Here is a 19,011-nt window from a genome sequence, read left to right on the forward strand (position 1 = left end):
ACTCTAGCACATATGCCTAACACACCATGAAATGCCATTACCTTTCAGGTACAGAGGATAACGTCCAGACAAGGATGGTAAGTTGTTTATTTGGATAGTGTCACTATTGTGTAGCCTTAATCTCCTCTAACCCATTTTATTTTATATATTTTTTTTCGGTAAGACTTTTAATAGCAAAAATATTTGTATAGGACATGTGACCTGATTTTCTTTCTTTCTCTATTTTAATCATCACACTAAATTTCCATATGGCATCACCCTGAGATGTTCTGTTTTGTCTTATAGACGTCTGTTCACACGGGAGATTTCGCTGCCTTGTACTCCCATTATTTGTGTTTTGGAGGAAAAAATAGCACGGGCCTCACAGGATTGGACTCTTGTGTTTCTGTTACTAATTGGACAAAATTGGATCCCATTAACTGTTCTGTTTGCAACTATGTCTCCATGGTGATCGGCAAGAAAGTAGCGTGATGCCATTTGTAGTAAAGATAACGCGTCCTTTTTAATGCTCTTGGCAACAATACAGCAACAATTACTGCGCTCTACAAGCTATATAAATAACCGTATAAATCAGAAAATAAAAATTCTATCCGTTTTTTTTTCTGCTGAGAATCACAGTTAGTCTGAGGTTATATGAGCCAGGCCCGACTGGTGGTCTAGGCTGCTGAGGAGATGTAGCCATGCCCCCGAGATGGCGTGACCTTCTGCAGCATGTACAGAGGGCCCTTTTATTCCCATTGGGGTTTAGCCTGACCCCACATGCCTGAACACGCACCCTGGTTTGTGGTAGGGGTGAGCGGGTTCGGATTTCTGAAATCCGAACCCCCCCGAGCCCCCCCGATCCGAGTCCGATCCGAATCAGGCTCGACTTTTCCCGCCTGACTCGGATCTGAAATCGAGGCAAAACGTCATCATCCCGCCTTCCAAGTCTCGCGGGTTTTGGATCCTATATAAGGTACCCACGTCGGCGCCATTTTCTCACTCGGCTGTGGACAGTGAAGAGGGAGGGTGGGAGTTAGGGCTGTGTAGTGTAGTGTAGTGTAGTGCTGCTGTTGTCCACTACTTCAAAGTCCATAGGGGCTGGCTGTGTTGTGCTGTGCTGCTGTTGTTAATAGGGGCTGTGTCCACTACTTCAAAGTCCATAGGGGCTGGCTGGACTGTGTTGTGCAGTCAGTTCTCCATAGGGGCTGTGTCCACTCCAAAGTCCTGTGCAGTGTCCCAGTCCTAAAGAGGTGCTGTAGTGTTGTCCAGGGGGTGCTCTGTCCATCAGGGGTGCTCCCCCCAAGTGCTAAAAAAATAATATATTTTCTGTGTTTGTGAATTGTGTGCGCAGTAGCCGCACGTGCATCAACAAAGTAGTGCCAAGCGTGCGCCTGTGTCATAAGTAAAGGGCCGGCTGGCTTGACCGTTAAGGGTGCTGTAACCCCCGAAAGTACACTCCAGTCCAAACCAAAAAAAAAATTATTTTCTGTGTTTGTGAATTGTGTGCGCAGTAGCCGCACGTGCATCAACAAAGTAGTGCCAAGCGTGCGCCTGTGTCATAAGTAAAGGGCCGGCTGGCTTGACCGTTAAGGGTGCTGTAACCCCCGAAAGTACACTCCAGTCCAAACCAAAAAAAAAATTATTTTCTGTGTTTGTGAATTGTGTGCGCAGTAGCCGCACGTGCATCAACAAAGTAGTGCCAAGCGTGCGCCTGTGTCATAAGTAAAGGGCCGGCTGGCTTGACCGTTAAGGGTGCTGTAACCCCCGAAAGTACACTCCAGTCCAAACCAAAAAAAAAATTATTTTCTGTGTTTGTGAATTGTGTGCGCAGTAGCCGCACGTGCATCAACAAAGTAGTGCCAAGCGTGCGCCTGTGTCATAAGTAAAGGGCCGGCTGGCTTGACCGTTAAGGGTGCTGTAACCCCCGAAAGTACACTCCAGTCCAAACCAAAAAAAAAATTATTTTCTGTGTTTGTGAATTGTGTGCGCAGTAGCCGCACGTGCATCAACAAAGTAGTGCCAAGCGTGCGCCTGTGTCATAAGTAAAGGGCCGGCTGGCTTGACCGTTAAGGGTGCTGTAACCCCCGAAAGTACACTCCAGTCCAAACCAAAAAAAAAATTATTTTCTGTGTTTGTGAATTGTGTGCACTGTGGCTGCACGTGCATCAACAAAGGAGCAGCGCCAAGCGTGCGCCTGTGTCCCATAAGTAAAGAGCCGGCTGGCTCATTTCTTAAAGGGTGGTGTAACCCACAAAGTGCACTACTCTCCAGCAAAAATAAAATAATATTTTCTGTGTTTGTGTGCGCTTTAGCCGCACGTATATATATCAATATAACATAAATGGAGGACCAAACTTTCTCCGATAAAAATAAAATAGGGAAAGATCAAGAACCACTTCCTCCTAGTGCTGTTGCTGCTGCTGGGAGTTGTTCATCATCCCAGAGAGGAAGTAGGAACATCACTACTTTTACTAAACAATTGACCCTCCAACAGTCCCTAGCGATGAGGATGAAGTACGACAGCAGTCATCCTGAAGCAAAACGTATAACTGAGGCCTTGACTGCTATGTTGGTGTTAGACGTGCGTCCGGTATCCGACATTAGTGCAGTGGGATTTAGATAATTGATGGAGGTAGTGTGTCCTCGGTTCCAAATCCCGTCTAGATTCCACCTGCATCCTCAAAGCAGCAGCGACAAGCGTGCGTCTGTCTGTTAAAGGTTGGTGACACCCTCAAAGTGTGCTACACAAACAATTAAAATATTGTTCTTTTTTTTTCTGTCTTTGTGAATTGTGTGGGCTGTAGCCGCACCTGCATCCTTAAAGCAGCAGCGACAAGCGTGCGTCTGTCTGTTAAAGGGTGGTGACACCCTCAAAGTGTGCTACACAAACAATTAAAATATTGTTCTTTTTTTTTCTGTCTTTGTGAATTGTGTGGGCTGTAGCCGCACCTGCATCCTTAAAGCAGCAGCGACAAGCGTGCGTCTGTCTGTTAAAGGGTGGTGACACCCTCAAAGTGTGCTACACAAACAATTAAAATATTGTTCTTTTTTTTTTTGGTCTTTGTGAAATGTGTGGGCTGTAGCCGCACCTGCATCCTTAAAGCAGCAGCGACAAGCGTGCGTCTGTCTGTTAAAGGGTGGTGACACCCTCAAAGTGTGCTACACAAACAATTAAAATATTGTTCTTTTTTTTTTGGTCTTTGTGAAATGTGTGGGCTGTAGCCGCACCTGCATCCTTAAAGCAGCAGCGACAAGCGTGCGTCTGTCTGTTAAAGGGTGGTGACACCCTCAAAGTGTGCTACACAAACAATTAAAATATTGTTCTTTTTTTTTCTGTCTTTGTGAATTGTGTGGGCTGTAGCCGCACCTGCATCCTTAAAGCAGCAGCGACAAGCGTGCGTCTGTCTGTTAAAGGGTGGTGACACCCTCAAAGTGTGCTACACAAACAATTAAAATATTGTTCTTTTTTTTTTGGTCTTTGTGAAATGTGTGGGCTGTAGCCGCACCTGCATCCTTAAAGCAGCAGCGACAAGCGTGCGTCTGTCTGTTAAAGGGTGGTGTAACTCTCAAAGTGCTCCAAAAAATAAAAAACTATTTTTTTAATGTGTTTGTGACTTGTGTGCGATGTAGCCGCACCTGCATCCTTAAAGCAGCAGCGACAAGCGTGCGTCTGTCTGTTAAAGGGTGGTGACACCCTCAAAGTGTGCTACACAAACAATAAAAATATTCTTCTTTTTTCTGTCTATGTGAATTGTGTGGGCTGTAGCCGCACCTGCATCCTTAAAGCAGCAGCGACAAGCGTGCGTCTGTCTGTTAAAGGGTGGTGACACCCTCAAAGTGTTCTACACAAACAATTAAAATATTGTTCTTTTTTTTTCGGTCTTTGTGAAATGTGTGGGCTGTAGCCGCACCTGCATCCTTAAAGCAGCAGCGACAAGCGTGCGTCTGTCTGTTAAAGGGTGGTGACACCTCAAAGTGTTCTACACAAACAATTAAAATATTCTTCTTCTTTTTTCTGTCTTTGTGAATTGTGTGGGCTGTAGCCGCACTTGCATCCTCAAAGCAGCAGCGACAAGCGTGCGTCTGTCTGTTAAAGGGTGGTGTAACCCTCAAAGTGTGCTCCACAAACAATAAAAATATTCTTTTTTTTTTCTGTCTTTGTGAATTGTGTGGGCTGTAGCCGCACTTGAATCCTCAAAGCAGCAGCGACAAGCGTGCGTCTGTCTGTTAAAGGATTACATCGGTGACAGCATCCAAGTAGGCATGTCAGACAGTCCGTACCTGTACTGGCAGGAAAAAGAAGCAATTTGGAGGTCCCTGTACAAACTGGCTCTATTTTACCTGAGTTGCCCCCCCTCCAGTGTGTACTCCGAAAGAGTGTTTAGTGCAGCCGGGAACCTTGTCAGCGAAAGGCGTAGGAGGTTACTTCCACAAAATGTGGAGAAGATGATGTTCATAAAATGAATTATCAACTCTTCCAGGGAGACCAGCCTCCAGAACGTACAGAGGGACCTGTGGTTCCAGCAGGGACGAATTAATACTCTGTGAGGATGAGGATGTACACACTGAAGAGGGTGAGGAATCGGTGGATGAGGAGGATGAGGATGACATCTTGCCTCCGTAGAGCCAGTTTGTGCAGGGACAGATAAATTGCCAGCTTGTTTTGTGGGGGCCCAAACGAACCAATCATTTCAGCCACAGTTGTGTGGCAGACCCTGGCGCTGAAATGATTGGTTTGTTAAAGTGTGCATGTCCTGTTTATACAACATAAGGGTGGGTGGGAGGGCCCAAGGACAATTCCATCTTGCACCTCTTTTTTTTCTTTGCATTATGTACAGTTTGGGGCCTAGTTTTTCAATGCCATCCTGTCTGCCACTGCAGTTTCACGCCTAGATGGGTCACGTGTTTGTGCCGCCCACTTGTGTCGCTTAGCATAGTCATCCAGCTACCTCGGTGCAACCTTTTGGACATAAAAACACTATTGTGAGGTGTGAGGTATTCAGAATAGACTGGAAATGAGTGGAAATTAAGGTTATTGAGGTTAATAATAGCATAGGAGCAGAAAAACCTACAAATTCTGTGATTTTAGCTGTTTTTATGCTTTTTTTCAAAAAAATACAGATCCAAAACACAAAACCCAGAACCCAAAACACGCAAGGGTGGTTTTGGCAAAACCAATCCAGATCCAAAACACGAAGAAAGATCCAGATCCAAAACCAAAACACAAAACACGAAAAGTGGCCGGTGCACACCCCTAGTTTGTGGTTGGACAGGTCTCAGAGGAAAAATGTAAAACTTTGAGGGTTTTTTGTCTTACTAGTGCACAGGAATTTTTTTATGTATTTTTTTTTTCTCTAAAGTCTGCTTCTTGGTCTGCTTGTACTGTATGTCTGTCTTTTTTTTTTTAATGTAGAGTTTGTGAGATCTGATGTGTCCTTTGTGTTTTTTCTGGTTTTGTAACCAATAAAAAAAATACTGATTTAAAAAAGCATAGACAATGTACCTACTAAAGGTATAAAAACAAAACAAACAAGATAAAATAGGTAACAGTGATATACAAAATGGCAGTTGCTCAATCAATTTATTGCTCCACAACATGTGCATATGAGAAAGGGGCTAATCTAGGCAAATAGCACACTGCAAAGGACTAGCAAATGATATTTACATCCTACATAATAATAGTAATGCAGAGATCTCAGTTACATATATTTGCAAACATATGGCAAACCACTAGCCATGACAAGATGTCTCTGCTTCGGTGATCCTAATGCTGCATAATACTAGCACCCACTTTGGGTCATACATGTATGTATTTTCTTATGCTGCATGATAATAGCACATACATATATAAATTGGGGGCTAACTCACCGGGAGGCACCCCAGGATCCTCAAACATGGCACTGCAAGGATCAGTATTACACTCCCAACTACAGATCCCATATTTGCCCCTTAGAACGGTAACACACAGAATGGCAGTTGCTCAATCAGAAATATATAAATGTATGTGCTACTATCATGTGGGATGTAGTCAGGAAGCCAACAGTCTAAATGCCGACCGCCGGCTTCCCGACTTTCTAATCCCGGCGTGGTACTACTGACAGGCGTCAAATCTTGACGCCTGTCATTAGCTATACGCCGGAAGACTTTCGTTCGGTATGCCGGGTGCGGACAGCACCCAAATGGCAGCTTCTCATTGGCTCGTAGCGGCGCCAGAAAAACAGCAGTGAAGACCCGAGGATCCCGGTGGCTCCACTCCAGCAGCGCAGGCAAGAGGGAATTAGAGAGAGGGGAGGGTGTGACAGAGGGAATAGAGAGAGGGAGACAGGCTAACCATTGTAGGGGGTGAAAGAGAGAGGGAATCAGTAAGGGCAGGGTGTGTGAGAGGGGAGCAGGCAGGGAGAAGTGTGAGGGGGGGGGGGAGGGTAGGGGGGGTTAGAAGTACAGTGGGGTGATATACAAGCAGGGGCCCATAGGGGGGGGGGGAGATTCAATCTCCATACCCCCACCTCTAAATTACCACTTCGAGCACTGCATAAATGTATGACCCAAAGTGAGTACTATTATCATGTTGTGTTGGACCAGAGCAGAGACACCTGTGTGCTGGGGGAATCTGTTTTTTATTTTACCCAATCTGCTGACTGGCTCCCATTAAGGTAGAATCTGCAAACATCCTTTCAATTAAAAAAAGAAACAAAATGTAGTTATACCTCCTGAAACTTATGAAGAATGTTAAAAGTTGGAGACATTTGGTTTAACATATGCACACGATTATCCCAATTATTCAGTCCAGTTTATCTTTCCCTTGAGCGCCTACAGCACCTGCTGTGCTTCGGTGTCCTACTGTGCTTGGAACGCCATCCGCCACTTATGAGTTTTTTCATTGACATATTTTCTTTTTTTCCTAGATGGATGACTTTGATTTCTCAGAGTTTGATGATATAGATGATGATGATGGTGATATATTTGAGGAATCCAATCTTAGCTTGAGCGGCTCTCGGACATACCCATCACCATGCCAAGTGTTGTACGGCTATAAGGTAGGCACCATGCACCATAGTGGACAGTTACGGCTGCGGTTGGTGCCTGTAATGAGGCAGCTGTCTCAGGTAGTTTGGTTTTGGAGACAACGAAAAATTGGTTATGAAACTCATCATATGTTGTTTGTTTGCTAATATAAATGATTGATTTCTATCTTATTGTGAGATCTAGTAATAAGAATGTTAACTACAAACTAGTATAACGTTATGACACGATTAAAGGAGAGCAAACCATTTTAGCATCAGAATGACAACGTATCTTCTTTTTGGGACTTTTTTATTTTTTTCTACGATCACAACATTTTTGTTGAAAAAAATTACAAATAGATTTGCAAAAGAGTCTACATAAATAATATCAATAGCATTGTAGACAATATTAACATTGAATACTATAGAAAAGTTGTTTAATAAATCTAAACAACAAATAAGAGATAATACAAATGATATGACTGTACTGGGAAAAAGAGATAGGTGTGGGCTTATGGGGGACCGGGGTGGTAGGAGAAAAAAGAATGAGACAGATAAGAAAGGAAAAAATGAAAAAAAAAAAAAAGGAGGGAGAAGGCGGACACGAGATCATGTAGTGATAAGGAAGACCGGGTGTAGGGGTTAATCAGTTATATCTGACTAGGGAGAGGTGCATGATGGAGGGCATACCAAGACCTCCAGACCGCGTGGAACTTTTCCACCGTGTTGTTTTGGAGGCTAGTCAAAATATTCCATCTTAGGCACATACCATATTCTATTGAGTAGTTCCTGATGGTGGAGAGGATTGTTTCCAGGCTCTAGCGATCTGGAATTTAGCCGCGGAAGAGATATGCGTAATCAAATTATTGGTTTGCTTGGGTAGATTGCAGACTGGGGCACAAAGGAGAAATGTGGCTGGAGAGAGAGGGAGGTGGGCAGGCACTAATGAAGTTATAAGTGAACTGACCATAGTCCAGAAGGGCACGATCTTTGGACAGGTCCACCAAATATGAAAAAAGGTGCCCACTTGACCATACTTACGCCAGCATAATTGTGAGACATTGGGGAAAAGTCGATGCAGATGGTCCGGAACAAGGTACCAACGTGTGTACACCTTGAATGAGTTCTTTTTAATAGCAACACTAATTGAGCATTTTCCAATACTAGATCGAACCTTCTCCTAAGTGTCCTCGCCCAAAGAAAAGCCAAGGTCCGCTTCCCAAGATAGTTCGTGGGCTGCCAAAGATGTACGAGCTGGGCTCAAGATGGAGTGATACAGTTGAGATATAGTTCCTCTATCCATAGGGCGATAAATACATAAACGCTCCATTGGGGTGAAAACACTGGGGGAAGCAGAAGAAGGGAAGCTTGAATCGACAAAGCTCCGTATTTGCAAATATTGACAGAAACAAGAGCGGGATATGGAATATCTTTCTTGAAATTCAGCAAATTGAGGAGCGAATCCACCTGAAACATGCCGAAAACGGGTAACTCCAGCTGAAGTCCAGATTGAGGCCGTGCACGAAGACTGACCCGGGAGAAATGAGGGGTGATGCCAATTAGGTGTTTGGGGAGAGGGATAAGTAAAAAGATTAAACTTTGAAGCCAGAGAATTCCATACAGATTAAGTAAGGGCTACCGGGGGGATTGATAATGCTGAAGATGATCTGTGTTTATGGAGAAGCCAGGGTTGGTATGATATTGCGTCCACCTCGCCCATCTCACCCTCCAGGTCCACCCGGCGTCTGGTACCCTTGGGGGAGTGCCAAACTACCAATTGACTAAGACGAGTGGCCTGGTAGTATTTTGTAATGGACGGTAGGCCCAGTCCACCTTCGGAGGATCATTGGCAAAAAAGAATTTCCCTACGTAAGCGCGGCTGAGAGTTCCAAATAAATTTGCCAAAGGAGGTTTGTAAGGTAGCAAGCATAGGGGTGGGGACTACAACCGGAAGGGTTTGGAAGAGATAAATCAATTTAGGGAGGACATTCATCTTGATTGCATTTATACATCCTATCCAGGATATATAGGACTTGGTGATGTAGATACCAAGGTACTTCAAGGAATCTTTCCGCCAAGTGAATTGGAAGTTTAATTGCAGAGGAGCTACAGTGGACTTCGGGATATGCAAAGGTAGGGCCTCAAATCTTTCGTGGTTGACTTTATACCCGGAGAAGAGCCCATAGGTAGGCAATTCTCGAAAAAGGTTCAGAAGGGAAATTAAGGGGTTGGACATGGTGAGTAGGACATCATCAGCAAAAAGGAAAATTTTGTAATGAGACCCCCAACTGTAACTCCAGAGATGTCAGGATTAGCCCGAATCCGACAGAAAATATACATAAAATAGACAAATCTGAAAGAGTTGACAAAAGCCAAGCAAGGTGGTGAAAAGGGGAAGGGTGGTGTAGAAAAGTTACAAAAAATTGGAGAGAGCCACAGAGTCCCCTGGGTGTAAAGGGAAGAGAGGAGAGCGGTAGGGGAAAGGGTAGTGTTTGAGATCTGGAAAGTATTTGGGAGAGAAATAACAGGAGAGGGTACATTCCAAAACATTGATAAGAGACCAAACCACATTATATCACTTAAAATAAAATAGGGGATATAAGAGAGGAAGAAAAGTTATATGGCAGAAACCAAATAAGCTCCTCTATGAGAAGCAATGCTATAAGTAAAACTAGTGGGGCCGCCGAGGGGAACACGCTCACTCAGAAGGCCTCCAGCCAAATCAAAAATGATGAGATATGAGAGAGGGGGCCCCAAATCAAAACACAAATAAAATACAAAGCATGGAAATCAGTATTTGAGTAAAGAAAGAAAAAAAAATACATTAAACAACCTAAAGAACATCTTCTAGGTTACATAACAATACCTGTCTAACGTAATGAAATAGCCTTAGTGATACAAGTAATGAGCTATAGTGCATAAACAAGGGACACTATGAGGTCAGAAACTGTGAAAATGGAATCTAAAAAGCAGATCCACAGGGTAAAGAGAGTGGGCCACTCACAAATGCGTTGACATCACCTCCCGGGATAGGGCCAGATTCTTCCAGATGTTTCAGTAGGTCCTTGCATTCACAAATGTCCCAGATAAAGACAGACTTTCCAGTAAGGTCCATGATGAGCTTGAAGGGGAAACCCCAGCTGTACTTGATGCCCCAATCGCGGAGCAACTGAGTCAAGTCCCCAGAAGTCCCTGCGTTTAGCTAACGCCAGAGGAGCCAAATACTGGTAGAATTGTAGTTTAGCGTTGTTGAAGAGGGTATAGGGCTTGCCTTTAGTGGGAGCGAGGACAAATTCCTTATCTTTGTAGATGAGAAAGTGCATTACCACATCTCTAGGCGGATCATTGTCCCTAGGTTTGGGACAAAGGGCGCGATGTGGTTGTTCAGGAGGGAGCTTCCGTGTGCCAAGATCTGGTAGTAGAAAGGAAAAGAGGTTGTGTAGATGGGGTTCCAAAGCATCTGGCGTCACAGACTCCTGGATGTTGCGGATGCGAATGTTGTTTCTACTTACCCTGTTTTCCAAATCTTCGTTTTTGGTGCGAAGATCTGCGAGTTCTGAGACTATATGATCCAGGTCCCTGTCTGCATCATTAAGTGCTTTCTGCATGTTATCTTGATGAGACTCAAGCCTGGTGGTTCTGGCAGCAAGAGTGGATATGTCATGGCTTTATCAAGCTTAGTTTCAAGTGAGTCCTTGAAGTCCTTGATTAATGAACAGAGAGCCAGAATATCCTCTTTCATAGAATGAGCAGGGAGAGAGGAGCTGGTTTTATCCACATCTAATATATATTAATAGATATGGCAGAACTGAGTTATGGTTGGCTGAATCAGGAGAAGCCGTCAATAGTTATAGTAAAACTATTATAGTAATTTGTACCTTAGGTGGCAGATAATAGATATAGCAAAACTGTATTGTAGGTTGAGCCTTAAGTAGTAGTTAATAGATATAGCAAGACTGTAGTATAGTAGGTTGTGCCTTAGGTTGCCAGTGAGAGATATAGCAAGACTGTATTATAGTAGTAGGCTGTGCTTTAGATAGATATAGCAAAACTGTGTAATATGTACAGGAGGTCTGCGCCTGATAAACAACATGGTACGTTATGAGTGAGTGAGTGTAGAACCAGGTGAAATAATGCCAACAAATATAATAGTAACGAAATCCCTTTTATTTGAGTCACAATGCTCAGGGAATATAGATTATGCACATGCTTGAATTAATCTAATTGATCTGCTTGTGTGGTTTAATGAAATAGGATGGGGACACAGGAGGGGGGTGGGAAGGTTTTTTTTTTTGGAAAGGTGATAAGAATAAAGTGATAATATTAAAATGGCTACTGCAGAGTTTGCAATGGCCAACTGAAATATGAGGTGTCTGGATGGAGATCGGTGGGTTAGGAGGCGTCCCTGTGGTATCTCAATTAACAAGTCCGTAGCCTGACCGGCATGTATAGTCTCTGGTGAGGCCTCACCTGTCCGATGTCTACTGGCTTCTTGCTTCTCTGCGATCGTCTGGGTCGTATCCCGGTGTTGGGAGACAGCAAGGTACGGCCGTGAACGGAGCTCCGGGTTGTCTGCGCGCTCAACTTCACTGGGTAGAAAGGAGACTTGGAGCTGTCAAAGTGTCTTGTCCTGGTATGTTAGTTACTTGAAACCTCTTTCTCCAACGCGTATCAGCTTTGTGGCCTTCCTTAGGGAGTCTGGAGAGTGTCAACCTGATGTGGGAAGTTTTTATAGGTCAAATAATGACATCATGGGGGTGTGTTTGTTCTGTTCTGTTCTGTCTCTATTGGTCAGATGGTTTAAAGTTTGCAGAAAGTGCTATCATTTAAATCAGCTGTTTCACTTACTCCTCAAACACTTCCTCATTAAATCACTTAAATCAGCTGTTTCACTTACTCCTCAAACACTTTCTGCAAACTTTAAACCTTGACGTCCCAACTGTCCTACTTTGGGCGGGACAGTCCCATTTTCCTGGGTCTGTCCCGTTGTCCCATCCACGGGCCGCAGTATCCCGCAGTGTGTGGGGGGGGGAGTTGCATACAGGCCACATCTGCATTCCCAGTCTGCACTGTTGGAGACACTTTTGCTACTTAATGTTTGCTTCAATGCAGTGGCGTATCTTCAATTGGTGCAGGGTGTGCGGTGCACATCTATTCATTATACTTACCTTGTGCAGCTGCTAGCATGATAGAGGAATCAACAGGAAAACAGCACCAGCCAGTGCACGAGTCTACCTACCATGCACATACGCTGGCACAAGGATGGGGGGGCCCACTTGGACACCACACACGGACTCCTTCCCCTCATAAGATGTCCCTGATTTTGAGTGGATATGAGCCAGTTATGTGATTTGCAGACTATTCCATCAAACCATCAGTAGCCAGAGCTCTCACACTGGCCTGCTCCCATCTGGATATTAGTGTGGACTACAACACCAGACCATCAGTAGCCAGAGCTCTCACACTGACCTGCTCCCATCTGGATATTAGTCTGGACTACACCACCGGACCATCAGTAGCCAGAGCTCTCACAATGACCTGCTCCCATCTAGATATTAGTGTGGACTACAACACCGGACCATCAGTAGCCAGAGCTCTCACAATGACCTGTTCCCACTCGGATACTAGTGCAGACCATCCTCACTGAGCTTCCCATCTGCCAGGATATAAACCCAGTGTCTCTCTCATCGTACAATTTTGTGGTTATCCACCATGGACAGTGCCGACTGTCTACACCTGGTAAAAGGCCGGCTTGAAGCTCGTTCCTCAGGGGCAGCCACACAAGGGCACCACCCCATAGTGGGGTGAGTCACAGACACAGCGGCAGGGCAGGCTGAGGTGCTGAGGGCACAGTGCTGACTACGGCTGGCTTTGGTGAGGTGAAGACTCTGCCTGTGGTATATACTTATATACATTGGAGCTACAGTGCTTATGCTAATATACCACCACATTTGTATTCCTTTTTATTGATATTGGTTCTTATATGATCGTAAGATTAAACCTGTATGATTCTAACGCCACTCTTGCTCTTTAGAAATGTAATGATATATGTTTAGGTGGTCTCATAGCGCTTGCATTTCTCTATATTGCACCTACATAAAGTCTGTGTCATTGGAACCCGTACCACAGCCCAAAGTTACCACATCACACCTGAGGTGTCAGTAATCCACGTGGACTTCACACAAAGATTTTATGCAATTCAGACACTGAGTGTCAAAGAATTAATACAGCTTTTTTATTTATGTTTCTTTTATCTTCAGTCAGATACTGTTTTGTAAATTATTAATGTGACTGGACCATCTTCTGACATTTTCCCCTCAGCTCACTTTAAAATTGTAAAGAAGAAAAGTGGATAAAAGCAATTACAGACTAAGCCCATATTCCTCATTCTGTAAGCTGCAGATTTATGCAGTGGGTATCCTGTTAGTCGCTTTTCATTTTACCCTTGTATGTCTTATTTTCATGTATTGCTAATCGCACATTGTAACCTATGAAGTGCACCCAAGATGGCTGCCTCGCCTGGTTCTCTCTTGTGTAGAATAAACAATGCATGGTTCTGATGCTTCAGGAAGGATCTCTCTTAGTATTTTTTATCTGTAGTGCGCCTAAAATGGCTGCCTCACCTGGATCCTTTGTGGGTAGGATGAATAATCCTTGGAAATGATGACCCAAAATGGCTGCTATTTGTATTTTATTCATGGTTTCTGTGTTTTATGAAAATTCAAACCTCTGTATTATGTTCATAGTATCTGTAAAGCTCCTTGAGTTTTTTTGGAGAAAAGTGCTATATAAATGTAATATTATTATTATTTTGTATTTTATTTATTATTGTTACTACTTAGCAGGAGTTTTTCACCCATATTTGGTATTTTTGACTTGCATTAATCTCTCACATACAAATATAATGTTTCCCTACCAATTCTAGATCACATATTACTCAGAGGCATCGATCCATTCTCACAATTTCCCCATAAAGCCCTCTCATTTGCATTGTCACCTCAGTGTTTAGGCTCTAAGCCTGCAGATCTCACACCTTTACCTGTACTTTATCTAAGCTGAGCCTTCATCCTCTCAGCCTCCCCACCACCATATTTCTTCCATTACCAACTCTGCTCTCATTTACCTCGCCAGGCCTCACCTCAGCCTCTTCACCTTGTGAGAGCATTTATTAATAAAAATAAAGACAACTTCAAGCAAAATATATTTATAAAAATAATGTAAGCTTTTATTTAAAGTAAAATGTAAACTTTTTTTTATTTACAGTATTCTGCATTATAAAATAGAGAATCTGGACCAATATTGATCCAGAATTCCTAAGGTGCATATCCACTACCCGAGTGTAGAATGACTGTATGATAACAACATTGTAATCGTTCAATTGCTCATCATCCTGTGCAGTGGATAATGTGCCCACACTGGACGATATGTCACTCAGTGCAGGCGCCCTCCCTCATCCCTGAACATGCACAACCTGTCGATGACAGATGCCGACAATGACCAGCTGGAGCGCGCATTGCTGTCGTTGCCGGCATATTTACTGCATGATTAATGAACGATTGAATGATAATGATGTCGTAATCGTTCAATCACTCAATTTTATCGTGTAGTGGATATTATGCACCTTTACACTCTTGTCCTATAAGAGGAACAAGATGGCGGAAACCTCATGACTCACAAAGAATCATCCTTCAGCGCTCAGGAGAGGAAAAACCCCCTGTGGAGGAAACCTCTGGGGACCCATGGCTGAAGGACTACCTGTCCCTCTAGGCATTAAGAGGCTATGCAGAGTTTGCCCAAATCACCCGCCCACCACTAACCGTGCATAACCCGTCATCCCTTCTGTCACCTCATCTGCTACTTTGACCTATTACCCAGCCGGTGATAAACGCATTTGCACGTCGATGGCGAGCGCATGTCCACGGTGAGAGATAGAGAGTGTGACAGACAGGGGAAGTGGGCATGGGAGGGGGAGAGACAAGACAGAGAGGGGAAGAGGGGGGTGGGAAGAAAACACCCTAGCACCCCCTTAGTATTTAGAGCTCCATGTAAGAAAGAGTTATGACCCCTTTAGTACTCATTTCTGGTGGTAAAAGGGTGATGACTGCAATGTTATATTCAGCAAACAGCTCTAATGCTGTTTCTGAAGTCCCCACAGGGTATGAGATCTATGTGCATACACAGACGGTCATCACATATGTACATTAGTCAGTGACCCATCGCCAGCAGCGTTAGGCTGCCAGCAACACAGCAGATGATGCAGCGGAGGACGAGGGCATCGCTGGACCTCGCTGGACAGGTAAGTGATGGTAAATACCAGCGGCATATTCATATGTAACACAGTGACACAAAACAACATATGCCACCGGCATTTAGTATCACTCTTACATGGAGCCCAAACTATGATCTAGATGTAATATTACTAATGACAGTATTGGATAAAAACAAATAACTAAAGCACAATAAGCTGTAATTCTCTCACACCTCTGCACATTAATAACAATGGAACAGGCCGCAATACTGGCATACCGGGCTTAGGAGGCAGAGTGTAAAGGAATTAATTAGGAACAGTATAGTCCCATCCAGACAGCGCCCACCCAGGATGCAGCTACTTTGGGCTGTAATGACACTGTCCCACTAGGTGTGAGGTTCTGTATTTATCCTATACTGCCCTGTCCCCGCGGTCACGAGTCATATTACAGTAGTCACGCTGTCTGCCGACGCATGGAACTAAGCTGTCCTTATCTCTGTCCAGTCACTAACCTTATGGAGTATCTCCTGCAGGAGTGTGGTGCAGTGTCAGTGACCTGGTAGTGTATGAGAGAGGCAGCAACAGCAAAGCCCTGATACAGGCAGTTACCATTATGACATCACAGCATGACCTCACAGACTCCAACAGGCAGGCCAAGACTGGTTATTTCTGGTATGAGGCCCCTGGTGTCTTTTGTATGACTGACCTAAGGGAAATGTGATGTCACTTCTTATTTACACCTATTACGTTCACATCAGAATTATTATTATATTTATGGCAGGGTTTCCCTATTACTCTTTGGCTGCTGTATATAGGGCTTTGTATGAACCCAATTTCACTGTGGTTACATTGTTTATTAATGTTACAGTGTATCAGTGATCACCTTAATTAAGGATTAATCACTGTTTATGGCACTGACCTACCTCAAAAGTATTGTGATACGTTTAATTAAACATCATATTGGCTAGAAAACTCAACTCCCCATCCTCTCCCTTCCCCATTTAGATCTTCAGAGCAACTATGAAAAGTGTTGTAGAACTTTATTTAAAAAAAATAAAATAATATATAATAAAATAAAAAATATCCAGATTAAGGTGCACATGGGCCTGGAGCTGAAACTTATGAAGGGCCTATTGTGTGCTGCTGGGAGAGAGACCAGAGCTGCGATTAGTGATGTGTTAGGCATGAGCAATGCTGTGGGGGTGTGGCCTGTGCTGCGGGGTGTGGGTAGCACATAAATGGGATGGGGCAGTGAGGGAGGCAGACTGAGGTGACACGGGTCTCTGTAATAGTGTGTGTATTTACCCTCTAGTGGACAGGGGCATAAGGAGGCCCGGGCTGACTTCACAGACTTTAGGCTGCTCAGCTACTCTGTCCCTTTAGGTGCTGAGGGGGCGCTGAGACCTTATGTTGTGCATGGAGAGTTTGTGAAGCCTTTCACTGCGCTGCGGCAACATCTGTAATATGTCCCGGACCAGGGATGTAACTAGAACTTTGTGGGCCCCACGGCAACATTTTAAAGGACCCCATCCCCCCATAGCTTTTATCTCTCTGCAGTATTTGACCACAGTAATATGGGGGTGTGCTTACTGCTGCCTATCATTATTAATGCAAGCATCAAACCAGACTTTTTTGAAACTGGATAACTCCATTAGTATATATATATATATATATATATAGTTATTACACTTATAAATTCTGCCCCAAAATTCAGCATTTCTAAATGTAATAATATTGTAATAAATCACTCATATAGGGAAGCGCTAGCAAGATCCTTGGTACCCACCAAGGCCAGGCCCGTCTGCCACAAGGATCTCTGCAGTGCTCAGTCTCTCTCTGACTCTGGGCTCCATTTCCCAGTGAGACATAACCCCTTTAGCACTCTGTACAGACGTTATGTTCTCCATTCAGTATATATAACACAGCAGTAAGCTTACCTTACATCTGTCTGTCACTGTATCACTAACGCCAACGCTGGCAATAAGGGGGAGATTTAATAGGCATGATAATATCTTCAACATTATATTATAATGTCACTGCTGGGTTCAATCCACGGTCATTGTGCTCCTACAGTCAGAACCACAGTCAGGATGACAGGCCGAGGTAATGAGACAACTGTAATTACGCTTTACACCACCGGTGCTGCCGCCAGCATCAAATGCAGTAAGTGCCCAGCCTATCACTTACTGTGGGGCCCTGCTGCTGATAAACCGGCACTGGGCAGTGGGTAGAGATCGCAGGGAGGCGGCCGTCATACAGTTCCTCCCACAAGACCCAGGAAGTTGTGTTCTGTTTGATGACGTGACAGGGTGCAGAGGGGAAGGCAGGCCTTGGAGGCAGTGAGGACCCAGTAAGCAGTAGCAACTGCACCCACGCCACAGTAGTTATGCCTAGATCTCCCAAGTGGGATGAGTGGAGAGGATGGAGATAGCGAAAGTGGCACAGCGGAGTCTCAGTGGGTGGGGCCATGAACACCACACAGCATCTGGCAAGAAAAAAAAAAATCCCTGCCAACACTGCCAGCAGATACTGTGGGCCCATTTCCATGGGTGGGGCTGGAGCTGCAGCTCCACCCGTCCCATTATTAATCCGTCCCTGACTGGAGGCATGAATGTGTGGCATATTATGTACTGGAGGCACTGATGTGTGGGATATTATGTACTGGAGGCACTGATGTGTGGCATAGTATGTACAGGAGGCACTGATGTTTGGCATATTATGTACTGGAGGCACTGATGTGTGGCATATTATGTACTGGAGGCACTGATGTGTGGGATATTAAGTACTGGAGGCACTGATGTGTGGCATAAACTTTTTTTTATCTTCTTGTCACTTTGTTGTCTTTCTTTACTGTCTATGACGCTGATTCATTTTCTTTTGCTGTATTATTCATAGGCTTCCCAGTCGGATGAGCTGTCCGTCACTCAAGGGGAGCTGCTAGAGGTCATTGAAGATGGAGATGTGGAAGAGTGGTTGAAGGTCAGTGATGTCAGACCTTTTTCTTACCGTAACAGTGCACTAAACTGTATATCTAGCACCACCTGAAGACATTATAGAATTAGAAGGTAGAATTTATGTACATTAATACTCACATGCTAATCTTTCATAGGGTCTGATGGCAAATTGAACGTAAATCGTCAGTAGATGTTCCCGCTTTGTGTTCTAAGAAATAGATGTGAATATTCACCAGCATGCAGGGCTGCACGCAGCCTTGCGGTGCGCCCGCCTACCTGTACGTGTAGATTTCTCCTTGCCATCATCCATTCGTACATGCACCTGCCTATACTTGGTGCAAAGTATACTCCTGGAAACAGGCTTAGTAACGCTGCTATCCAACTCCGCATGACCCACAGTTCCGTAAGCACTCCCTCACTGAGCCTTGCTGACGTGAGAATGCCCTGTTACAGGCCAGTGCCGCCTGCTCATTCCCAAGTGAAGATACGACTGAAATGCGTAGGACTGTGCATCGCTCTTACTTACGTATGCTCGGTTCCGGAACAAGTATTGCAAAAACATGCACAAAAGATGCACAAACAGGCGTATAGTCAACTCTGCTGCATCGCATGGGTTAGATTTTGCCCTCAGTCATTTATTAAAGGCTCCAACACGCAGATAAACTGGAAGAACTGGTTTATTTATTTCTTATGACGTTGTAGCGAAGGACAGCAGGAGTTAGATTATTACACTAGAAGCTTAAATACCTATTTAGTTACATTTCCTTTACAAAGTATACAATGCTCTGTAAACCCCCCAGTGATCTATGGAAAATAACAGGGG

General features: G+C 44.2%; 1 protein-coding gene across 1 annotated transcript in view; it reads left to right on the plus strand.

The window, feature by feature from the left end:
• FCHSD1 (FCH and double SH3 domains 1) overlaps nt 1-19,011 on the plus strand; it is a 120,445-nt gene that overhangs the window by 89,106 nt on the left and 12,328 nt on the right. Inside the window, exons 14-15 of the mRNA XM_088447396.1 lie at nt 6,888-7,019; nt 18,130-18,213. Coding sequence (XP_088303522.1) covers nt 6,888-7,019; nt 18,130-18,213 — 216 coding nt within the window. The remainder of the gene's footprint in view (nt 1-6,887; nt 7,020-18,129; nt 18,214-19,011) is intronic.

This window comes from Taudactylus pleione, unplaced genomic scaffold (genome assembly GCF_031769625.1).
Source record: "Taudactylus pleione unplaced genomic scaffold, aTauple2 ptg000431l, whole genome shotgun sequence".
NCBI classification, from domain to species: Eukaryota; Metazoa; Chordata; class Amphibia; order Anura; family Myobatrachidae; genus Taudactylus; species Taudactylus pleione.